The sequence below is a fragment of the Misgurnus anguillicaudatus genome, chromosome 2 (genome assembly GCF_027580225.2).
Source record: "Misgurnus anguillicaudatus chromosome 2, ASM2758022v2, whole genome shotgun sequence".
Lineage (NCBI taxonomy): Eukaryota > Metazoa > Chordata > Actinopteri > Cypriniformes > Cobitidae > Misgurnus > Misgurnus anguillicaudatus.
Window position 1 is genome coordinate 38484146 of NC_073338.2, and position 24278 is coordinate 38508423.

Genomic DNA, 24278 nt, shown 5'->3' on the forward strand with positions numbered 1-24278 from the left:
ATAAAATGACTGAGAAATAAATCTATAGAGGGGGTTTCCTGGACAGGGCTTATCCTAGTCACAGACTAAAATGCATGTTTCAGCAGCTTTAATTTAAAAACACCTTTCACTGACATATTTTAACATACATCATTCATTACCATTGTTTTGTCTCAAGATGCACACAAGTATAGTTTTTTGTAAGGTTTGTTTGTAAAAACTACCTAAATGTGCTAAAATAACTAAGGCCTAGTCCTGGATTAATCTAAAGCCTGTCTGGGAAACCGCCCCCCTATACCATTGATTTTATACCAAAATCAACAAATCTAATGGTGGCATGGTGGCCTAACACTTTTGCACAGTACTGTGACCTACAGCTACAGTATATTTATTTTATAATTAAACACAAACAATATATAACACATACTGTATGTTTGTACTATGTTACAAATATAGGCTCAGTTTCACAAACAGGGCTAAGATTAACCCTTATAAGCCCCGATTTTTCTGTTTACACTAAGGGTCCTTGGAATCCAGAAATTGATTACCAAAAATATATAAATTTTTAATGATACAAATAATATATCTTTTTTTTACTTCCAAAACAGCACTAATGTATCAATGGGGAGAGATAAAGTACTGATGTACCCGTTTACCACTAAATTCCTCAGCTATTCCATTAGCTTGCATGTAAAATATAACATTTTTATAAAACATTCACATAAATTATGATCTAAATTTGATTTAAATTGTTTCTAGATATTGATCTAGATGTTATGTGTTGAATTCGGCATTCTGCTGGTTAGGAAACCCAATTAATTTCACTGGATGTGGCCAACCGCTCACATTACTACTTAAGTGATGCATTTTGTGAATTTATTTATATATAAACATTAGAAAGGACATTCAAATAAATATTATTTCAAATAGTAGATTTTTTTTGTAGTTTTGGATGCATTTTAAAATGCCACAGAAATTTGACTAAATGTAAGTGTTTGTGTGTCCGCGTGCATGCATGTTTTGGGTTGTGACTTTGTCTTTCTGTGTGTATCTGTGTCTTTATGGGGTGGTTTTCCAGACAGGGATTAGCTTAAGCCAGGACTAGACCTTAAGCCCGGGATACACTGCACGATTTTTGGCTGTCCCAGACGAAAGATTGCCATCGTGAAACTATCGTCACGATTTCTGTGATCGTGGCTCTCCATCGGTGGTCCTATGTCGTACAGTGAGAGAGGCTCAAAGACGGTCGTTTTCCCGGTCTTGCGTCCAAAGATAGTTTTCTGACAGTGTCAAAAATTCGGCATGATCACCGCACAGTGTGTTTGCTGCTACGACCTGCGCGCCAGTATTTGTTTACCACGGGCGCATGCTGGTGACGTTGCCCAACGTGTGACGCTGCCGCCGAACCTTCCGTGTCATCGTCGTACAGTCTACATGCCTCTTGTCGCACAGTGTGATAAGGTAATGATCTTATAAGAGGACAAAAATCGTGCAGTGTATTCCGGGCTTTAGTTTAATTAGGAAATATAACTAGTTTTAACAAACATCCCTTACTAAAAAATGACTTGTATAGATTTTGAGGCAAAACAAAAGGCACTGATGTATTTTAAAATATGTCAGTGCAAGTTGGTTTCAGTTTGGACAGCTCTTACATTTATTTTAATCTAGGTCTAGTCTAATCCCTGTCTTGGAAACCCCCCCTATGTCTGTAAGTGTTACTTTGTTTTTGTGTGTGTGTGTGTGTGTGTGTGTGTGTGTGTGTGTGTGTGTGTGTGTGTGTGTGTGTGTGTGTGTGTGTGTGGACGCACCTGTGTGAGCATTAGAGCCCACCACTTTACATCTTTGTTCTGCATCTTTTTTTTTGCCAAATTCTATACAAAATGCTCTCTGTGGCAGTCATACATGTGTGTGTGTGTGTGTGTGTGTGTGTGTGTGTGTGTGTGTGTGTGTGTGTGTGTGTGTGTGTGATTGAGCATCTCTATTGATTCTATATTGCATTTGTGCTCTAGTACCAGGCCTTCTTTTCTATGTGCAAATTTTCAGATTAATTTCAATGGGGGTCATATTGACCCACAAGGACCTCTTTTGTAAAAAAAAATACACGTCAGAATGACCAAATCAAGTTTTTTTATATGAATATTGACAGATAATCTAGAAAAGTAACAAAAACTTATTCCACTGAGATGAAGAGAACCATTTTTTTTAACTAAAGAGAAGTGGCTTGGAGGTCATTTTGACCCCAAAAGGGACTTATATGGGTTAAGTCAGATTTGGCCTTAGTTAAATTATGAAATTTCCCAGCAAGAAATTTTGGCTAAAACTAGGCAAAATTTAGGCTGTCAGTGAAAGTCTAATAGTCTAACCAGAGCCCAAAAGAGACCATGCCTATATGCTTAAAACATGTAAGAAAATTAAATGAATGCAAACAAACACCTTGAACACACTTTGCTTACATGAAGGAATATAGTAAATCTCCAAGTTATTTAGGCAAAAACGGCATGCCACCAAAATTCAAGGTTATTTAGGGTAGAAGTGGGTTACTCATAGCCGGACTATATTGGGTCTATAGTTAGCCGTCATTTCACGGTCTCGGTTTTTGCTTGCTGGGTTACTGGAAGTAGCTTTTAAAATGTGATATAGAAAAAGCATTACTGCTGTGCACCTTGAGACAAAACAAAGACTGTAAATGTTTGCTGAACAAAAAGCAGGTTATATGCAATGCAGTGAGCAAAGTATGATGTTTTTTTTTTATTATATTTTATTTTTAACGGTGGCACTCAATTCTCTTTGATTTCCTCCCTCTCAATGTTTGTCCTTTGCTGGATGGGTTAACTGGTGGTGTATTTATTTAAAGTTCAGAGGATCATGGTCAGACCTTTGGGCTGCAGAGAGACAAACAGATCACTATTTTTAGCACGAGATGAGAAGACGCCAAGTCATATATTTTGGGGCTACATTTATTAACACTGCCAACACTGTTTTTCTTGAACATACAGTACTGCATGGCTTTATTTAACTCAATAAACTTAAGATTTGCTGAAGCGTATCTCTGCTATAATGAAAAGTGAACTTAGTCTGCAAATATGCTGGTGTGACATTATTACACTAGTTTATTGATTGCAAACACAAACAAACACTTCAAAAATAAAGTGCTTTATGATGCCATAGAAGAATGGCATTTTTGTCTAACCTTGAACATCTGAAAAAGTTCTGTTTCACAAAACCTTCTTTGTGGTAATTTTCAGGTTATAAAAAGGCAATGAATGGTTCTGGGTTCTCTTTGGTACCAAAAAGGGTTCTTCTATGGCATCACTGAGAAGAACCTTTTAAACACCTTTATTTTCATTTCTCATGATGTTTGTTATACTCATACACTACAGAGGCATGATGGGAAGACAGGCAGAATCCCATCATGCGCAAACTGACAGACTTTTCAATCAAAGCGACAGCAGCCGCTCTCAACATTTTTCCTTTGGACGTCCTCTCTGGAGTCTAATTATATACACAGACATTTCCAATCTTTGAATGTTATTTCCATGACATTATCCTCAAACACCTGTTGTTTAATGATTCACACTTTTTACCACCAATATAAATGACAGGCATGGGCATCTGTTATGAATAGTTGCTGAAGACCTTTATATGGATCAGAGCAAATAGACTGTGACAAACTATTACATTTACTGTTGTTTTCAGGTATGTTGTAGGCAGCTGTGATGATAGATGAATGGACGGAGTTGTTTTATGTTTTGTAGTGTGTGTTTTTTTTCAATGCATCTCTTGCAAAAGTCCATCAGGAGGTGTTACTTTGCACTTTTGGTACATGGGTTATGCCTTTTTGAAGACTTGTTTACTCACTACTCCAGCAGCCGTCAGCTCCTGTAACCGAAGTAAATAGCTTACAATTATACTCATCATTGCCAAATTTAACTGTAATTTTTATTTATACCATAAATACAGTACATCTTAAAGAAAACAGTTAAATTGTGGGTTTATACAATACACATGTACTATACGTGTATTTACGTTTCAACCAGGTGGTGTCAGTAATGTTCAGTTTTTAGTAAGGCAAGGCAGCCGGGAACGGTTTTATTTATTATGCATGATGAAACATCCAGCTGAAGCCAAACATCTGTTGTTATTAGCTGCACCCCGCACACTCCAGTCAAATTCATTTAAAAATCCTACCAAATCATTATGATGGCGTTTGACGTCCATTAAAATTATTTCTGCCAAGTTCAAAGGTATTAAAGTAATCAGTTTGTCAGCGTTGTGCTGTTTAATGCGCATCATCGTGGAGCTGAGAGGTCTGAGATCTGAGAATAGCTCTTCCCCTGCCATCTGTTATGTTCCAATCTAGTACCTCTTACCTCAAACTACTTTAAAGATGTTTTCGAATCGAATGCAGTATGCGCCTATGCATATGCACTTGATTTATATTTATGCGAAATTGCTTGGGGACTGTATAAAAGAGACGGTGGCTGTTTGAATTTCTTCTGTATATAAATTATTATGTGTGACTGTAATGGGAATATAACAGAATTGGTCTGCGGTACCAAGTGAAGCTCTTTTCCATCAATCCAGTGGGTCCAGCCTCTCCCCTCGATCTCTCCTTTCTGCACACACACCAGTTTTTCTCTATCCCAGGTGATAGTGGTCTGTAACGCATAGGGAAAGTGATTTGGTATAAAACAGAAATGTGTGTATTATTAAACTGCAATGATTAACGCACAGAACCAGGTTTTGCACACAGATAATGGATACAAAAATATGATATGGTGCACAAAGGGAAGCTTTTGGAAAATGCCTCTTGATCTGTTTTCTCGGAAGCCCAAAACCAATTGTGAGAATTAAACAGGTGGTTTTTGTCCAAGTCTTTACTGAAGTGTGAAGTGAAATACTTGATAGACTTTTTCAATTATATCAGATTGTAAACAGTGTACAGACATGACAGTTACTGTAAGTCAATTACAGCATTAACGTGTAATTTAAATCTTGCTGGTTTCATACCAACATAGCTGGGCTAAGATGGGTTAAGCCTGGTGTCATAAGCAATTTTGTCCCCCCTGGCAATTCTTCCCCCTTAGGACCCTGCGTGATTGGCTGAAAAAACTCGTCATGGGTAGTTTTTTTAGTGCCTTATTACAATTACTACAAAATCGCATTCTAATTTATGCAGTTAGAACGTTGTTAAATGAATTGATGTCTTTTAAATTATATGTTTCATATAGTAGTATATGTATATATGAGGCTTTAGGTGGTGAGGTGTACACATTGTTTGTGTACTGTACCCTTTCTACTTTTGTACTGTGTAAAGTTAATAAATTACTTATAAAAACATGATTACTACATAGTTGAATTGCACATTAAAATTATCATTTATAAGCCATGATTACTACACTTTTACTATAAAAAACTAAATTTCGTAGGGTATGTTAATAATTTACAAAAATAAAAGTATTGTTTTTTGTAAAGCAGATGATGACACAAAAGTATTGGGGTGATTCTCACGAAACCATTGAAACACCACGGCACTAATGATTTTAGCTTTAAAATGTGTAATATAGTAACATTAAAAAGCATCAGAATTAACACAATACTGTGTTCTACCTTGCACAATGTATGATTTCAAAATAAGAATTTATAATTGTAAATTTTATCTCATTTTCTGCTGAAATTTTCATTACCGCAATGTGTCCGGCTGTGTTTGAACATGCGTTATGTTGTAATTTAATCAAATTAACACAAAAATATTAAGAAAAAAAAAATAAATGGATGTTTTGCTAGACTACTTTAGATGACAGAAAAAATATTTACTGAATATTCATGTATAATAATAATGAAGAAAAATTAGGAAAATGATGTGTCCATGCCTGATGTTCTCATCCTCCGCAACACTTTTTGAGAACAGTTTAAGCAGCACACATACAGAATTTTAATAAAGTTCGATTTTGAGTGACCAAGCACATGGACCAGTTTATTTAAGATGGCTACCAGGTAAGATAATTTTTTTACAGTTAATTTGAAATATTGTCTTGTCAGAATGCTTACACGACATTTTGATTATCATTACCGCTACAGATGCTCATTAAATGTTAATTTAATTAATAGAAGCATAATATTTGATTTTAAATGCATGTGCAGAATCTCCAAATTATGTTCTTTCAGGTTTGTCATGTCATTTTGAAAATATGTCAGTGTTGATGTTTTCTGACTGTTGCGGTAATGAGATTTTTTAGGACTAATTTTTTTAATTATGTTTCAAAAAGTGTTAAATGATAAGTAAAAGTTTTTAAATTAATGTTCCCATTTACTCCAGACTTTGTTTTTCAATGTCTGGTGGGAAAAAAAGTAAATGTAAGCAATTTTTACATTTTCATGCTTGACATTTTTAAAACCAAGTTTTCGTGAGAATCACCCATTGACGTGTCTGCAACATGAATATTAGTTTATTATATTATTTTTTTTTGTAAGCTTTTATTTAAAAATTATTTTTTGTATGCTTCTATTTTGTACAAAATAATTAGCTTGCTAGACCACTAAGGCAGACAAGATGTCGCAATGACAAATTTTGACCAGGCATTATTGCTAGGTACCAGTCGGGGTCCTAGGGGGACAGAATTGCAGGGCATAGATATGTACACTAGATGTTGCCTTGGCTACGCCATATCATTGGGCCGAATGCGTCAACTAGAGCCGCCATCTTGAAACAGGGGAACCCCGCATCAGCGTCATTGCAGGCAATGGTGTAAAGGAAATAAGATCACCATAAATTGTCATGAATGCGATTTTCTTGTTTTTTTTTTGGTTCATTTCAATAGTTAGACATGTATTAAGCATTGAGTATAGAAAAAAATTAAAGTTTTGATATTATGAAAATCTACTTTTTCTAACTATAATGCATAGTAGGGCTAACATCCATACGCAGCACAAAAGTCCGGCATCGTCCCTGAATTCGAAGTACAGGCGGAGATGGCAGCTTTACCTAGCTACTTGCTATGCGAAGACCCCTGTTCTAAGATGGCAGCGGTTTTGACGCATGCTCGGAGCCCCAAGGCGACATCTAGTGTATATATCTATGATTGCAGGGGAGGACAGAATTGCTCATGACACCGGAATACACTGCACGACTTTTGGCTGTCCCAGATGAAAGATTGCTATCGTGAAACAATCGTCGCGATTTCTGTGATTGTGGCTCTTCATCGGTGGTCCTATGTTGTACAGTGAGAGAGGTTCAAAGACGGTCGTTTTCCCGGTCTTGTGTCCAAAGATAGCCCACGATAGTTTTCTGACAGTGTCAGAAATTCAGCACGATCAACGCTGGTTGTGTTTGCTTCTACGACCTGCGTAACAGTATTCGTTTACAGCGCATGCTGGTGACGTTGCGCTAACGTGTGCCACAGCCACCGAAGCCTCCGTGTGGCCATCATACAGTCTACGCGCCTGTCGTACCAGAGTTTAAACAATCCATGTCACACGGTGTGATAAGGTAATGATCTTATAGGAGGGCAAAAATCCTGCAGTGTATTCCAGGCTTTAGGCAGAAGCAGATTATTATATTTGTTTCTATATCTTAACACGGATCTTGAACATAACAAGTTTCTTCAATTGACAAGTAAAGCGAGAGAAGAAAATAAAAGGCAATTAATTGAAAGGCTCTAATTTCACAGTTAAGCCTTCTTTCATTACTAGAAATTGTGAATTGTTAATGACACACACAGTTAAAGAGCAATAAAATTATCCAAACGTAAACACAATTTTCCGAGAGGTTACATGATGCTAGGTGTGTGTACAAGTTTTGATATAATATGCAAAGCTTGTAAAGTTATTGAAAGGTCCTGTTTTTCCTGTGTTTTTGGAGCTATTGTGTTTATGGTGCGCAATAAAACACATTCATGTATTTTTCCACACTATTTACTTTTCTCTATACCATTGTTTTATTGTCCTAAAAACGGGATGATGTCTTTCTTGTTCTATGAAGTCCCTCCTTCAGAAATACGTATCGAGTTCTGATTGTGTAGTTTGTTTAGTGTGTTGTGATTCAACAGCAGCTTAGCTTAGCCAGAGCCATTTGAGCTTAGCTGCGACTGACGTATTCCTGTGGGTGGAGTTTAGTCAAAAAACTGTTCTAGTGACTTCATTAAAGCAGGAAGTAGAGGGCTGTAGTCCAAACCGGCTGTTCTCTGTAGGCTTTAAAAGGGGAATTATTTTTAAGAAAATATATCGCCTGTAATTGACCCTTGAGCTTTATCATTTTACAGATATTATTTATGCACTAACAGCAACATTACACATAAAAGTTTGAAAAATGGGATCAGGAAAAACGGGACCTTTACAGCTGCAATCTATAACTTGTGCCTCTCTATCGCCATCTCTGTTTGAAACATTACATTGCATTTTTTTGCAGATATATTTTGATTCGGCACTGACACTGTGCGCTAGGGCTGAGCGATGTATAAAAATGAACTTATTGCACTTATCACAATATATGATAATATTGGATGCATTTTACTTAAAGCGGCGTCGCATAGGGGCTGTTTACACTTGGTATTAAGATGTGTTTTCGTCGATCGGATCACAAGTGTACGAGAGAGACACATCACGTTTACAACTGGTATTTAAATCCATCTCTTTTGTCCACTTTCGACCGCTTCTGTCCTGATTACTTTGAGGGGGTGTTCTGTGGAGACTGTGGGCGAGTCTCTCTGCTGTCATTCAAACGTGAGCGAGAGTAATGATGAGTTTATATGGACGCGAACTAATATTATGTCGGAGTCCACTGCTTGTGTTGTAAGTAAACATGCTGCACAGTTTTTTGTATGTAAATGTTAAAGCTTTCTCTAAATTTTCAGCGCAATTGATGAAATAAGATTGCGCAACTTTCACAAGCTTGCAAAATGAAACTACGCGTAAATCAGCTGTTCATCGTGTGTTCGCGCCAGAAGTCAGAAAAGACATAAAACATTGTGTTCAGTACCACAGATTAGATAAATGGGCGGAGAGAAGGCGGTCACGTGTGGCTGTTTGAACACATTCAACCACGTGTGCATTTACACTACAAAAGCAATCCGATCAAAAGGGTTTTCGACTACCTCTGAATGTGGTTGAAAGTGGACGAGCTCAAAACATTTTGAACACCGTTTACACCTGGCATTTACGTCGTCCACTTGTGATCCGATCGACGAAAACGGATGTAAATGCTAAGTGTAAACTCGGGATGCACCGAATCCAGATTCGGATTCGGCCGAATACTGGGCTTTTTGACGGGGTTCGGGTTCGGCCGAATCCTAGATTTTTTTTCCACCGAACCCTAGGCTTGCGCTACGCTGGTCGACGTCACGCGGCCGTTGATTACACACATCGGGTGCTGACGTGGAGATGAGCTTTTTCTTTCGGTGAGCCTTAGGGGCTGGACACACCAAAACTTTTAAACACGCCTGAAAACGCCTTGAGGACGCCAAATGCCAGCTGTTTTTCAGCCGAGCGCTTGGTAGCTGTGATGCTTCAGCTGTGAGCCGGTTGGTTGCTGTGGTAATGTCCCGCCCCTCCTCCACTGTAATTGGACGGCTGTGTGAAAACTGACATTGACGAGCGGAGCTTCTCAGCGGAGCTGCTTGCTTATTGGAAAAACGAGCATGTCGCAACGCATCGCTTTCATTATGCTTATGGTAATTGTCAAAATAGTTTTTCCAACTTGTCATCCTGGCATAATGTACAGTTAAAATTAAATAAAATGAAAAATACACTGCTGTGGACGTTGTTTACTTCATTAATGTGTTTTACTGTGTTGGAAAAAGGATGCGAGTAGGATTCGGTATTCGGTTTCGGCCGAATCTTAAACGCTGGATTCGGGATTCGGCCGAACCTAAAAAATCTGGATTCGGTGCATCCCTAGTGTAAACAGCCTCACAGACTAATTAGCACCCCATATAGTAATGAGTCGGCGGACCACCGGTGGTGCTCGGGCGGCAGTAAGCGTCATAAGGGCGTAGTCGCAAACAGGTCTGACGGCGGACCGCCGCGGCAGCCGCTTTTGCATAAATTAAGCAGTCGGTCCGCCGGCTGCATGCTGGCGGCATCTCGCAACAAATGAGAGTGACGTATTCGGCTGCAAAAGTTTAATCCCCGCCAGCGTGACGCACCTATAGCCGACAGCTTGGGGCTGGCGGCATAAAGAAGCCATGCGGATATTTTTTTGCTATCTGGGACATAACATCAAAGAACTGCAAGACTGATTTGAAAGCTTACAGTTCTCGTGCACTTTGTCTCTCTCTCGCTGATCTGTCAAAAAGACAGACGGACATCTTTAACTTTTTCAGTCACTGCTAAAAAATTAAAGAAGGAAAATTTGGGGGTGAATCTATGCCCTATTTCCTTCGATGATCAGAGATCTTGATGTGTAAACTCTATAGGGAGTTTCATAGCATGGCCAATTAAAATACACTTATGCAATGAAAACAACATTATTTTCTCTTTATGGAGCATCTGTTTTTGCAGCATCGCCTTTCTTAAAGTCCCTTTCAAGAGTACAAAAACACTGTTTGGAATTTGCCCTTTAATTAACATGACCTCTAGTATATATGGTAACTATTAGTTTAATTATCTGGCTAGCTTTATTATTTGTCATTTTTCCCGATATTGTCAATGATTGTTTGGTAACAGATGATTAGATTCGACATGCTTGCAAGACATATTTGATATATGATAATATCATTACATCATCCAGTTCTGCTGTCTGCGGGTTAATCTACACACAGACAGTTCCCGCGAAATCACAACAGCTCAAATCTTCAACAATAAGTTCTTTGTTTGGGGTAAGATAAGGATAGTTTTGAACATGTGTTTTTGTGTTCTGATTTTTGATCGATTTTTAACTAAAAATGTTACGGATTATGTCTTTTTCGTCTTGCATCCCATTCACACAGCACAAAATTCCCATAAAATTGGCAGTATGCCTTCTGTGTAAAAACAAGCTTGTCCAGTAATTGTTTCTGGGATCGCTCACATAAAGGGAACAACATTGCCGTAACATTAAGTTAACGGACACGTCTTATTTAAACAAAACGTGTTGAGTGAGGACGGGCGTGTCATTGCAACAAGAAGTTATGGTGTAGACATGGGGTTTTAAATTCAGATCAACATTCACAACATGCAACTTGAATCAAGCAGAGACCGGAGCTCCTCACTATCCGTGCTAAAGGTGAGATTGATCGCTTGCTTAATGGACAGCAGCATGTTTATGTTCGAATCTGAGACAAAAACGAGGTTTCTCAAGAAAAGGTCATGCATAATAAAATGCAGCAGATTAAATCCACTAAGTACCCGATTGCAAACACAATACGTCATATCACGCATCATGCATCTTTACGCAATGTATGTGAACGCATGCACAGATTTCAGAAAATCATTGGCAGTGTGAATAAACCAAAATTAGACGATACCCAGACAAATCCCCGAAAATATTTGTATTTTCTGTAATCTCTGTGTGAAAAGAGCTTTATTAAAGTCGTATATGTCTTATATAGTGTCATCGCACAGGCACAATAATATTGTTGTTTGGTCAGTTTGGGAAAAATCAATTGCATTTTAATAAAACATATAGGCAATAAAAAGTGTTTCTCAGAAACTCAAGACGCCTTTATGCTTTTGCTCTAAACATTTGAATAACAGAGTTCACTTACCTTACATTTTCTATTATCCAGTCCAGTAAAATCTTCTTCAAACTCCTGACCAATCACAAAGTCTATGCTGTAGTTCTTAAAGGAGCTGAGCGTCTTTATGATAAAGTGATTGCCATCCTGAGTGATGTCTTTATCAGGTTTCATCATAGTGGCTATCTTTCTAATAGCCACATTTATATCTACAGAAAATTATAGCTTTGTATGAAAATGTGAATTTAGTCCAAAGATCACACAACACACAAAACTGTAGTGCAGGATACAGTGATGGTATCAGATGATAATGTGTAAGATTTATGTCATATAGTTAACTTTTTTTTTCTTGGCGACAGTGTTAAATGCTATAATAACTAGGCTACTGTTCAAATGGGAACGTAAAGTGATAAAAAATACACCTATAATTACGTCATGTTTTGTTAAAACGTTTTCCACACAGGTTTAATTTTTGTCTGAAAACTTATCTAAAGCTTTCAGATACTTATCAAAATTCTCGTTGGAGATCATTTTCCAGCAGCCGTTATAATCCGCAGGCATTTTAAGAGATGATTAAAGAAACTCCTCTGTTGGGCTTGTTAAAAACAGATTCTTTTCCCTTATAATACTTTCCAGCTGAACGAACCGCCTGTTTCAACATGTCCTTAAACTGAAATTAAGTTTATTCCCCACCTCCTACTGTTAGACATCCCATCTCTGCCTTTGGGGTTTGAAACAAATATGACAACTTTAGATCCGGTATAGTTACTTTATGCAATTATGTTGGCTTGACAAAGCCAACATACTGTTGTTGATTTACGCTTGTTAATATTTTTGGTATGGGAAAGCCAACATATATGGTGCACTATGTTTACTGTTTAAACTTGATTTAGCAAAAATGATTCAAGATCATTTAAAGTCCCAATAAAATCAAAGTTTTATTTTAAGTATTAATTTTAATTTTTATTTAATTAAGTTTTAAGTATGAATATTTTAGTCTTAATGATATTTGTTAACTATTGTACTAGAAAATTTACGAAATTGGCTATAAGATATACTGTAAGCAATCAAAACTTAACCTGCTTCCAAAATCACATACTGTGACGGTGTGCACTGAAATGAATGCAGTACTCATTGACCGTTAAAACAGTGCATTCTTAATAGTATGAATATGGGTATTGTGAATAAAATTCGGACGTACTACATCCAACACACTGATGCATCACGTGAGACATGTCGTCGTAACAACAAGTGAGCCGTTAACTTGGATGATGTTAAACAAGTGCAATTTAACCACAAAGAACAACTTCTTATGTATTTACATTTGAATAGAAGCACTTACCAATTTTGTTTATGATGCACATCCACAAAGGGAGTTAAACATTCTGTACATAACTTAGTTGAAAACTTAGTTGAAGTCTTGCAATGTATGCAGATAGATGCACGTTGTACATTTATGTTGTATCAAGGCTTAATATTATGTAAAATGGATCATATAGAAATCGCTTCAATTTGTGTTTATATTAACCCTTTAATTTTACTTCATCATGCAGCTTTTCCTGTTAGAGGTTTCTGTTAAAAGCATTTAATTTATTAATAATCTAGTATGTGTTCATTGTTCTCTCATAGTTTCTTCAAAATTAAGTTTTAATGTTTTTAATAAAAATATTTCCATTTTCACCATGATGTGCCCCTTTGATTGCTCCGCCTCCAGTTAATCTAGTACTCGTTCTTCAGACCTATGGATTAATCGAAATGAAAAAATTACATAAATGCACATCCCTAGTGTCCATCAAGTGCATACTTCATAATAGGGGTGTGACGATATTTCGCGATACACGCTATAATACCCATCCGGTGTCGATTCTGAATCGCAATATTATTAACTATTTCATGTTCTACAGCTATTTGGAAAGTCCACCTGTTGGCGCCGGTGTGCGTATAGACGATTTCAGAAGTAAAAACATAAACAAGCGGCTGTCGCGGTCCGCACGTAACTTCTGGTAAACTCCGCTAAGAATAAATAACAACAAAGTTCTTTAAACGTAGTTTATTTATATAACAACCAAAAAAACAACACATAGATTACCTGGGAAACCAAAACGTTTGTTATTTTCGACGAGGCATTTGTTCAAGAGATCAGTTTCACAACTAGTCAGACCATTAAAAAAACGAAACTGGAAGTAAGGTTCGGAGCCAGACGTGTATCACGTGCGTCAGATGAAACCGTCTATAGTCATAGAAAGCAATGTGTTCAAGTTTTTTAGAACGGCGCGGCACGGCACTGAGCTGCTCAGCCGGTGGGCCTCATCTCTGAAGCCAGGGGAATATGTCCTGGCCAAACTTCCTGTTTTAGTGGAAATTAAGCCAGTTCATCAGACAAAGTTGCATATTTTAAGGCATTTTCATATAAAACCCAAGACATGATACTCAAAATAAATAGTTTTAATGACATACAGACTGTACAAACGTTAACCGAATTTCAGCTGTCTGCTATTGAACAGCCCTCTTAGATTTCATTTACACATCTACAAAAACAAATCCTTCATTATACACATGAGCTTTTATATCTATTTGTTTTTAAAAATAAAAGTAGTTTTTCTCAAAAACTGGCAATTTGAATTATCTTTATGCTGGCACACATGGCCATTCTGTGCAATTCAGCGTACGTCTAAAAGAGATGGATGGTTTGTATTCATTTACAAATAATCTCAAACAACCAATTCCTTAAGCTTTAATCTTTTAAAGAGTGAAGAAAAACTCCACACACACAAAACTGTCAGCACATTGCAAATCTCTCTTAAAGCAACTTGAGTTTTGAGGCTAAAACTGTGTATGATAAAAGGAAAATTTCTAAGAAATTTAGAGAGACATCACCACAAACATTTCAAAATACATTTCATTTTCAAAGTCAAAAACTCTCAACACAGCTTGGTGAAACATCTTGAGATATCTGACAATATGAATGACGCGTTCTGTGCAAATGGAAAACGGAGACAGCAATGTTTGCTCTTCAAAGTGTAAATGCTCTGTTATTTATCTTCCTTGTGACATTCAGCAAAAGTCAACATTCAGCAGACCTGGAAAACATAGACTTGCAGCTTCTCAATGATCTGGCAAATCCATTTCCTGCATATACCAGATCAATTCTTAAATCCCTCTGCACACATTACACAATGATCCAGGAAACAATGGTCATAGATAATGCTCACTTTACAGTAAAGATGCACCTAGACAAAAATATGAAAATACTCAAAGTACCTGCTTTTACATTTTCCAAAGGAAGATCGAGTGTGAAATATCTTTTGAAACACAAATGACTTATAAATCACATGAGATCATACTAGATTCCCTATATGTCAGTCTTGTATTGTTTGCTTGGTAAGAGGCCGTAGTTGAATTTCTTTGTTCTTCATCTCACTATCCTGCGTGTAAAGGTTGTTTTCTTTGATGTAATCGATGACTGAGTCTGGTAAGAGGTATTTAACACTATATCCTCGACGTAAGGCTCGTCGAACCTCTGTAGCGCTGATCTCATTTTGTATCCACTCTCGAACCAAAAAAATGTTCTGTCGGTGCCTGGACAGCATGTCAGACTCGTGTATGGTCCGGTCTGGCTCCAGGCTCCCTCGGGTCACGCAGACCAGTCCAAAACGGCCAACCACCTCCTCAATGTGATCGGCCCTCCACAGACCTGGCACCTTAAAGTTGTCCATGAAATCTGCTCCACAAAGCAGTTTCAACTGAGGACCACCTGTGGAGGGAAAGCAATCACATTACAGATCATTTAAAAGTCAGCATGGATCATATAAATCCTAATGAATTGAAGCATTTCAGGTACATTAGTGAAATGAGTGCGCTATGGTGCCGTTTCATTGTTACTGTCATCTTGAGAACGTGAATTAATGTGCGTCTATAATTAAAGGAACCAAGTGTTTCTGAACAATAGCCGTGTGATTGCTTACTCGAAGCTTTCAAATGTTAATGTCAACCCAGACAGGTAATTATAGGTGTAGTTCAATTTAAAATGAAATTCTGTCATCTACTCACTCACATCTTTCAAAACCCACCTGAATTTTTATACATAGAGCACAACAGAGAAATTCAACAGGGTTTCTTTCCACACTGCTGACCAATGGCTGTAAAGTTTCAAACTTCATAGCGGTATTTAACGACAAGATGGAAAATTTTGCAAAGTCTTAAAGGATTATTCCATTTTCTTAAAAGAAAAATCCAGATAATTTACTCACCACCATGTCATCCAAAATGTTGATGTCTGTCTTTGTTCAGTCGAGAAGAAATGTTTTTTGAGGGATTTTTCTCATTTTAATGGACTTTAATAGAGCCCAACAATTAACACTTAACTCAACACGTAACAGTTCCTTTCAACGAGTTTCAAAGGTCTACAAACAATCCCAAACGAGGCACAAGGGTCCCACCCAGCAAAACGACCGTCACCTTTGACAAGAAAAATAACAAATACACACTCCAAAGCACAACTTCTCGTCTAGATCCGGTCGTGATGCGCCAGGTGACCCCACGCAATACGTCATGACGTCAAGAGGTCGCAGAAGACGAACGTGAAACTCCGCCCCAGTGTTTACAAGTGTGCTGAAAGGGGACCGTTTCTATGTTGTTGTATATCAACTGATACTAATTAATGTCTTCGTGTCAGTTTATTGCTTAAAATGGTCCGCAAATGTGTGTTTTATATATGTAACACGTGACCTCCCTACGTCACTACGCATTTACGTTAGGTCGCGTTGGACCGGATCTAGACGAGAAGTTGTGCTTTAAAAGTCTATATTTGTTATTTTTCCTGTCAAAAATGACAATCGTTTCGCTAGATAAGACCCTTATGCCTCGTTTGGGATCGTTTATAGACCTTTGAAACTCCGTTGAAAAAAACTGTTAAGTGTTGAGTTAAGTGTTAAGTGGTGGCCTCTTTTAAAGTCCATTAAAATGAGAAAAATCCTGCAATGTTTTCCTCAAAAAACATAATTTCTTCTCGACTGAACAAAGAAAGACATGGTGGTGAGTAAATTATCTGGATTTTTCTTTTAAGAAAATTGAATATTCCTTCAAGTTATATTTTTGAATGGTGCTTGCAGGCCGCAGAGATGGGGAGGGCGGGCCGCAAATGGCCTGCGGGCCGGGAGTTTGAGACCACTGCTGTAAACTCTTGAGGTCCAATGAAGTCGACTATATGGAGAAAAATCCCGGAATGTTTTCCTAAAAAAACTTTTTTTTCTCAAATGAACAAAGAAAGACATAAACATCTTAGATGACATGGGGGTGAGTAAATTATGAATTATGTAAGTGAAAAATTCCTTTAAGCATCCTTTATAAATATGCCTTCGAAAAATACGTTACTGGTGTTATCTTGAGAAAAAAAATGGCACTGGCATCTCTTAAGATCTGTCGGTACAAGATATTTTCAGTTGAGACAGCACACACGTTTTAGACTAAAGGAGTAATTAACCCCAAAAATGGGTCCGATTGACTTTTTATAGTAGGAATAAAAATTACTATGGTCAAGTTAATGGGGACCATTTTTGGGTGAACTATTGGTTTAAGCATTGTCTTTGAAACCAGGGGTTTATATTCAAACATATGCAGTGTGTACTTTTGGTGATGTTTGCATTTTTGTGACAATCCTTTACATTCATACAGTTGCTCTTGACCCAAAACATCATTTAAACTACTTTAAAAACTTTATTACTGATCTGTTGTCTCAGAATTACGTAAACAGTGCAGTGTAAATGCATCATCTGTGACAGAATGCTTTAACTGATGCAAAGCCCATTATTTTATGTTAGCGGATGCTCATGGCGGTCTGCATTAAATACTGGTAATTTACTACTACTGGTCACAACATCTCATAGCGGAAAATTGCCAGGACTGATTTACTTGCATTTTAGTAGCTTGTAGATAATGCATACATTTCAAAATCTCACTAATTATTTATAAAGCTTTAAATGGTCTAGCACCTCCATATCTTTACAACCAACTATCAGAGTACAATCCTAGCGCTTAGACGATGGTATAATAGACTATAATCTATTTATGAGGACAAAAATGTGCCAAATAGAACCATATATTCTATTATATATAATGTATATTTAATTTTTATCCTGACCGGAAACATACAAAAATCCTTTTAAACTCCTAATGTATTAGTAATAACTGTGTGTCTGAACGGTGGCTTTTGTCTGAGCAGACATGTATTGCTTGAGGGCAGGAAATGAACCTCATGGGCCCACTAAAGCCTTTTATTTCTGCTCCGTGTGACTTAACATAACCCTAAAACATACATACAGACTGCATGAAGCCGGGAACATCAAACCTCCTTTCCACTTATTGTAATGAAAAACACAATACACAAAAACATTTTGTACTTCAATAGCCCCAGTAATATTTCAAGACAGTCATTAAACGGCTTAATTCAATATGCACCAAATTCCTCTGAAGAGGCTAAATGAGGTGTGCATAACATAAATTTCAAACACGAATAATCCCTTTGATAATTAAACGTGAAATCTAAAATAAAACAGACTCAATTATCCTTTAGTTTAATTTCCACCGATATGTTTATTATCATTGTAAAACAGGGAGTAGGAGTTCCTTTATGTAATCCTCTTGCCACAGTCTAACAAAAGAAAATAAAAATCATGAAAGCGGCATCAGAACGAGCATTCAGATTCTGTGTGTATGCGAATAAGCGTGCATGTGCGCTGTGTTTAATCTTTCCTGCCACTTTCTTGTTTTTACAGAGATGCCGGCTATTAATCTCAGCTTCATTAATAGTCTGAGCATGGATGTCTTAAGTCCAAGTCATCCTGCGGAGGGTATTAGGCTTCATTAGCATGCTCCTCTACAGCAACCCCAAATAAAAGCACTGTTGAAAAGCGGCCTAACAGCCTTCTGCTGACCAGAGAGAAGAAAACTGTTTTAAATGCATCAGACTTATCTGAAGTGATTAGCAAAGCCAGAAAACGCTCTGTTGTGACAGCGAGGAGGCTTAAGAGGATACCGAATTGAGATGAGAAGTTACGTGCCAACTTACTGTAGGTAGACGTGGTGAAATGTGGGTGGGGCTTCCCAGAGCTATTTGTGGGCGGGTCCTTGAGCTCTCCTGTTTTACGCTGGTACTTAGCAGCTACGCGGTTGAAGTGGTACCTGACAGCGAGAAGAAACACAAAAGATACCATAGTGTTTAGGTACAAAAATAGCTTATTGATATAGGAAAGGGGAATGGGAACTATACATCACCCCCATACTGTATGTAAACATGGGTTAAACGTGTTAGTAAGTGCACACTATAATGAATTTAACTTTGGTGCTAATTATGTGCATGATTTTTTTCCCAAATCTGCCAGGAAGTAAATTGCTGCATTGAAAGTAAATGACCTACAAAGACAATGCCCTGGCACTAGCATCTGGCACAAAAGCAGCTTTTCAACTGTGTAACAATTACATCCGAGTATCAATTAGCCACCTAAGGGCATAGCTAGTTGGCGTAAAACTCATAAGGGGCGGTTTCCCAGTCAGGGATTACGTTTAGTCCAAGACTGAAAACAGCTTGCACTGACATATCTGAAAATATATCAGTGCATTGTTTTGTCTCAGGATGCACAGCAATAATGTTTTTTGTAAGGTGAGATTGTCCTAATATAACTAAGGCCTTGTGCCGGCTTAATCTAAACCCTGTCCGGGAAACTGCCCCTAAGTGATATAAAAGGCCTTTAAACAGTCTGTCGTTTCGTTGGCATTTTGACGGATGAGCGACTGTCACTTTGAAAGTACCTGGCTCACAAACAAAATCACTAAAAGCCGAATGCAGAAGGATGATGGGCATTTCGTATTTTCTGTGCTGGGATCTCAGGAGAACAGAAACCGAAGATGTTATGATGGATAGCCTAACTGGAGTGAGTCACGTCGGCACTCGACTATTTCATGTCTCATACAACAGAAATTGAAGGCTTTAGCTTTTGTCAAAGCATTTACGTGTAATGTCTCTCTTACTGTGCGTTCACATCAGACGCGAATAAAGCATATAAATTGCGCTATTCGCGTGTAGTTGGACGCTTAAACATTTTGAGTTAGTTTGCGTCATTTATACGTGAAAATGCTCAATTCGTGTAGTCTTAGATAAGTGATGTGGGGGGTCGTCTCCTAACCCGCGGGGCAGGTAAAGAAATTGTCACTTTAATCCAGGGCAGGTCATTAAAAACAAAATAAAAAACATGTATGTTGCGTATATGTCCCTATAGCCTATATTAAATCTTGGGAATATATATTTAATTAGGTTCTTTGATAAGGTTAAATTACGTAGCAACGTAACTTGATATCCTCAAACTTTTGACTTCACAAATGGGCCAAGCAGCTCACACTGCCAGCCACAACAGCAAAAAATAAATAAATAGATACAATGGTATGGGTTGGGCCAGGCCAAATATTTCATAAAAGCAGGACTCGCGGGTTGGAAAAAACCCAGACCTGCGCATCATATATGTTTGTGTATGTGTGTGTGTGTTTGTGTGTAGCTCAAATTGAGTTGTTATCAGTCGTTGTTTCGTATTTCTGCCTTCGCTCGCTACGTCATAATCACATCATTACTAGAGCAAGCTCCTGATTGGTTAACGTGACTATCCGCCAAAGTTCAGATTTTTCGAATCGCATCATTCTATCAGGATGTCTATCGCGTCTTTGAATTGACTTAAAGGCGTAGTCCACTTTAAAGACTTACCATAGTATTTTTTTCCTACTATGAAAAGTCAATGGACCCCATCTTTAAAGTGGACTACTCTTTTAACTTGTAAATCACTTGCACTTAAAGCGTCATTCGCATCTGGTGTGAACGCAGCATTACACCCGGTGTCCCTTTTATAAAGCAATAAAAAGTTTAATTAAAAACTTTATTTAAATTTTATGTAATATTTACCTCATAGTCACCAAAGTCTCTGTCCAGTCAGATTGCTGGCTCTCCCATTCGTCAACAGTAACCCAGTCCGAGCTCTGCAAAGCCAATCTTGCCATAGCGAGTCTGTGTTTCGATGCAACAAGCCCTGTTTTACCATAACTATCACTGACAGGAGACACAATGCCACCCACCACATGATAAAGACCTGCGAGATGGAGACAGACAACATATCTGACCCAAACAGAGTCAAATATATCATTATGAAATGTACATGTACTAAACTGATATTACAGATGGTCAGGCTATACAGTCCATTTGTTAGTAAACTCAAAAAGATAATTCACCCAAAAATGAAAATTATATCATAATTTACTCGCCATTATTTTGTTTTAAACCTATATGAGTTTCTTTATTCTGTTTTAGAGAAAATAAGATATTTTGATAAATGATGATAAGCACACAGTTGATCCTTTGACTTCCATAGTATTTGTTTTTCCCACTATTACATAGTTATAGTCAATGGTTACCCTCAACTGTGTGCTTCCCAGCACTTTTTGATGAATAGATCATATCTAAGAAGAGCCTGTGATGGGTATGAGCAAAGATATCTCACAATCCAGCTTCTGCTTACACAAGCATATTCTCAATAAGAAGAAGGCTACTTGTATTGTATCTTAGACCAATGCAAAGCATTAAATATTCACACTTAGCATTAGTTTCACAGTCTATAGAAGATAAAACATCAATACAATGTGTTGTGTAGTAAAAGTAATTTAAAATGTAAGCAGGGTTTATGCTTGCTTTCAAGGGGACATTACATGAAAATCTAACTTTCCATGTTTAAGTGCTATAATTTGGTCCCCAGTGCTCGTATCAAACTACAAAATGTGAAAAAGAATAACCTAGTAACTTAGTTTTGGTAAACCATTGCAAGCATGTGAAAAAATAGGTCATTGAAATTTGGCTCCCCTTGTGATGTCAGAAGGGGATAATACCAACCCTTAATCTGCATTATACCACCATGACACTGCCATTTTGTGCAGAGATCAACTCATTTGCATTTAAAAGACACACCCAAAAACACCACAATTTTATCATGCTATAATAAATTATCTATATGGTATTTTGAGCTAGAACTTCACATATGCACTTCGTGGACACAATTTATTTGGCATCTTAAAAAAGTCTTGTGAAATGTACCCTTTAAGCTAAAACTTAACATGTAGAACATCAGAAAACATTTGTTGAATGTCAAAAATTGCTTTAAATTGATAGCGGGATTTCTCCAGCAGGATAGCGGAGAAAAAGACAGTTTGAAACTTAAAACCGATGATGGCCAGTTTCAGGTTAATGAACAGGTGGCACTAACCCGTCTGGTGCATCTGGTCCCTGGCTAGCTCAAACAGCCGCATGTGCTGATGGGTAATGGGGTTGAAGGAACCACAGGCCAGCAAAAACAGAGGAATACGTCCAGCCATTTCAAAGCATTACAACATAGTCTTCTGGACAAAACTATGACAATGACAAAAAGAATGAACAATTAAGAAGGCTTTAACTGGTGCAAAAGTTGAAACCAGAAATTATTTAGAGTGATACTCCAGCCAAATATCCAATCTGAGATCCACATCTACATCATCTTTCAGACAAACACATTTGGAGTTATTTTAGTAAATGCTCTTCCAAGCTTTATAATGATAGAAAACACAACACGGTCTTACGACTGGTTTTGTGCTCCAATGTCACACATATGGTTTGAGTTTAAGTTGTATTTTAATTCAAAGGTTAGTTATACTCCTAAAGCAGAAGTAAAGTATTTAAGTTATTATATACAGTACTGTGCGAAAGTCTTAGGCCACCATCACCAGCTTTTTTGTTTTAGCAAAGTTTTAAATGTCCATCTATATTTATTTTTCACTCTTTTTATTAAGATACAAACAGAAAATACAGAAAATATCAGAACTAAATGTTTTCTACAGGCATCAGTCAGTATTTAGTGTGACCTCAAAAAACACACCTTGAGCTTTTTTGAGGAGACTAAAGTCATTCGTTTAGAATTAGAAATTTAGGATTTAAAGGGATAGTTCACCCAAAAATGAAAATTCTGTCATCATTTACTCAGCCTCATGTTGTTACAAACCTTTATAAACAAACCGTTCGTGGACCCCATTTACTTCCATAGAATTCTATTCACCTACTATGAAAGTGAATGGGGTCCACGAACGGTTTGGTTACAAACATTTCTCAAAATATCTTAATTTTTGTTCATCAGAACCAAAAAAAATTATAAAGGTTTGTAACAACATGAGGCTGAGTAAATGATGACAGAATTTTCTTTTTTGGGTGAACTATCCCTTTAATTTTATTTAGGTTTAAGAGATAATTTCCTGTATTTTCCGGTTGTATTCTAATAAAGATATTGAGAAATAATTATATATGTTCACTATACAATTGCAAAAACAACAAATCTAATGGTGGCCTAAGACTTTTGCACAGTACTGTAGATATAGTTTTATATATATATATGGTAACACTTTACAATAAGGTTCATTAGTTAACATTAGTTAACTACATTAGTGAACTGCACTTATACAGCATTTATTAATCTTTGTTAATGTTAATTTCAACATTTACTAATACTTTATTAAAATCTTGTTAACGTTAGTTAATGCACTCTGAACTAACATGAACAAGCAATTAAAAGCTTTATTTATATTAACTAACATTAACAAAGATTAATAAATACTGTAACACATGTATTGCTCATGGTTTGTTCATGTTAGTTAATATATTAACTAATGTTAACTAATGAACCTTATTGTAAAGTGTTACCATATATATAGTTATAGTAATAGTATAGTAAATAAATGCTTTCATCAGATTACTTGTGTGTACGTTTACTGTATATATGGTCATTTTTTAACAACCGTAACAACTGAGGAAAATTCCTTTTGTATGTCTTCTGACCAAAAACTCACCTGAACTTGAATTTAATATTTGTTTTTCAAAAAATGGTATTGTTAAAATTATGAACAAGTTCAGATGTTCAGCTTTTAAAGTTACCGAAATGCTTACTAAAACGTAAAAAATTACAAAAATAATAAAACCAAAGTGGTGAACTTCACAGCTGTCAGTAAACTTACTGCCAATCTCATGACGTGACGTGACACTGACACCACCGTTTAAAACATGTTTTACAGCTGTGATTTCTGACAGCCACGGTAAATAAAAAATACGCGATACAAAGGACGATTAAAGTAAATGTATATTTACCATATCCAAGAAACTCCTCCAAGTTATGGCAAATCTTTATGCTACACATCAAATCGCGTGTTACGGTATTTATTTCCCCCTGAACGTTATGTCAGAAAACACAGTTCCTACCTTTAGGGCAACAGTGACCGCTAGTGGCAAAAAAGAGAGAAAACACATATAAAGGGAAGCCATTGATTGCTGTTTTTATTTATGACTGTGGAATTATCTTCGTTTGCTATAACTGTACTTTTAATGACGAGGACGCTGTTTACAGTTAAGTTATATAAACTGTAGAGATCTTTATCTGAATGCGCCGGACATTCTTATAAAATCCACATTATATCAAAATTTAAATTGTTTTGGTGTAGTACATTATGAATATAAGACCTAATGATATCTTCATGTGCTCCAAAACACTGACAAAATTAGCTTTTAGAAAATATAAGCATTTAGAGCCTCTCACATTCGCAAAT

The 24278-nt window shown here is 37.0% G+C and overlaps 3 protein-coding genes across 4 annotated transcripts in view; 1 reads left to right on the plus strand and 2 right to left on the minus strand.

The window, feature by feature from the left end:
* clstn2a (calsyntenin 2a) overlaps positions 1–24278 on the plus strand; it is a 363118-nt gene that overhangs the window by 8640 nt on the left and 330200 nt on the right. The window lies entirely within an intron of this gene.
* Positions 3602–12373, minus strand: LOC129442844 (retinol-binding protein 1-like). Its single transcript, XM_073855057.1, has 4 exons — positions 12116–12373; positions 11661–11836; positions 4536–4637; positions 3602–3858 (listed from the first exon to the last, which is right to left on the minus strand). Exons 1-4 carry the CDS (start codon positions 12189–12191, stop codon positions 3808–3810), a joined length of 405 nt encoding a protein of 134 aa, XP_073711158.1. The 5' UTR covers positions 12192–12373; the 3' UTR covers positions 3602–3807.
* nmnat3 (nicotinamide nucleotide adenylyltransferase 3) lies at positions 14512–23969 on the minus strand. 2 transcript variants are annotated; one of them, XM_055203136.2, is made up of 5 exons: positions 23824–23968; positions 21923–22065; positions 20575–20758; positions 18697–18809; positions 14512–15384 (listed from the first exon to the last, which is right to left on the minus strand). In XM_055203136.2, the coding sequence occupies exons 2-5, from the start codon at positions 22029–22031 to the stop codon at positions 14990–14992; spliced, it is 801 nt and encodes a 266-aa protein (XP_055059111.2). In that variant the 5' UTR covers positions 22032–22065; positions 23824–23968; the 3' UTR covers positions 14512–14989. The 2 variants fall into 2 exon arrangements, with proteins under 2 accessions (XP_055059111.2, XP_055059114.1); XM_055203139.2 differs by lacking the exon at positions 14512–15384 and adding an exon at positions 16689–18554 and having other exon boundaries at positions 23824–23969.

Excerpts from the sequence above, each read along its gene's own strand:
- LOC129442844 (XM_073855057.1), bottom strand. The coding sequence starts at position 12,191 with ATGCCTGCGGATTATAACGGCTGCTGGAAAATGATCTCCAACGAGAAT. Across the intron at positions 11,837-12,115 it reads GTATCTGAAAGCTTTAGATA|TAAATGTGGCTATTAGAAAG; the intron begins AGTTTTCAGACA and ends TTTCTGTAGATA. Across the intron at positions 3,859-4,535 it reads ATGGAAAAGAGCTTCACTTG|GAGCTGACGGCTGCTGGAGT; the intron begins GTACCGCAGACC and ends CTTCGGTTACAG.
- nmnat3 (XM_055203136.2), bottom strand. The coding sequence starts at position 22,031 with ATGGCTGGACGTATTCCTCTGTTTTTGCTGGCCTGTGGTTCCTTCAAC. Across the intron at positions 20,759-21,922 it reads GGACCAGATGCACCAGACGG|GTCTTTATCATGTGGTGGGT; the intron begins GTTAGTGCCACC and ends TCCATCTCGCAG. Across the intron at positions 18,810-20,574 it reads GAGACTTTGGTGACTATGAG|GTACCACTTCAACCGCGTAG; the intron begins GTAAATATTACA and ends TCTCGCTGTCAG.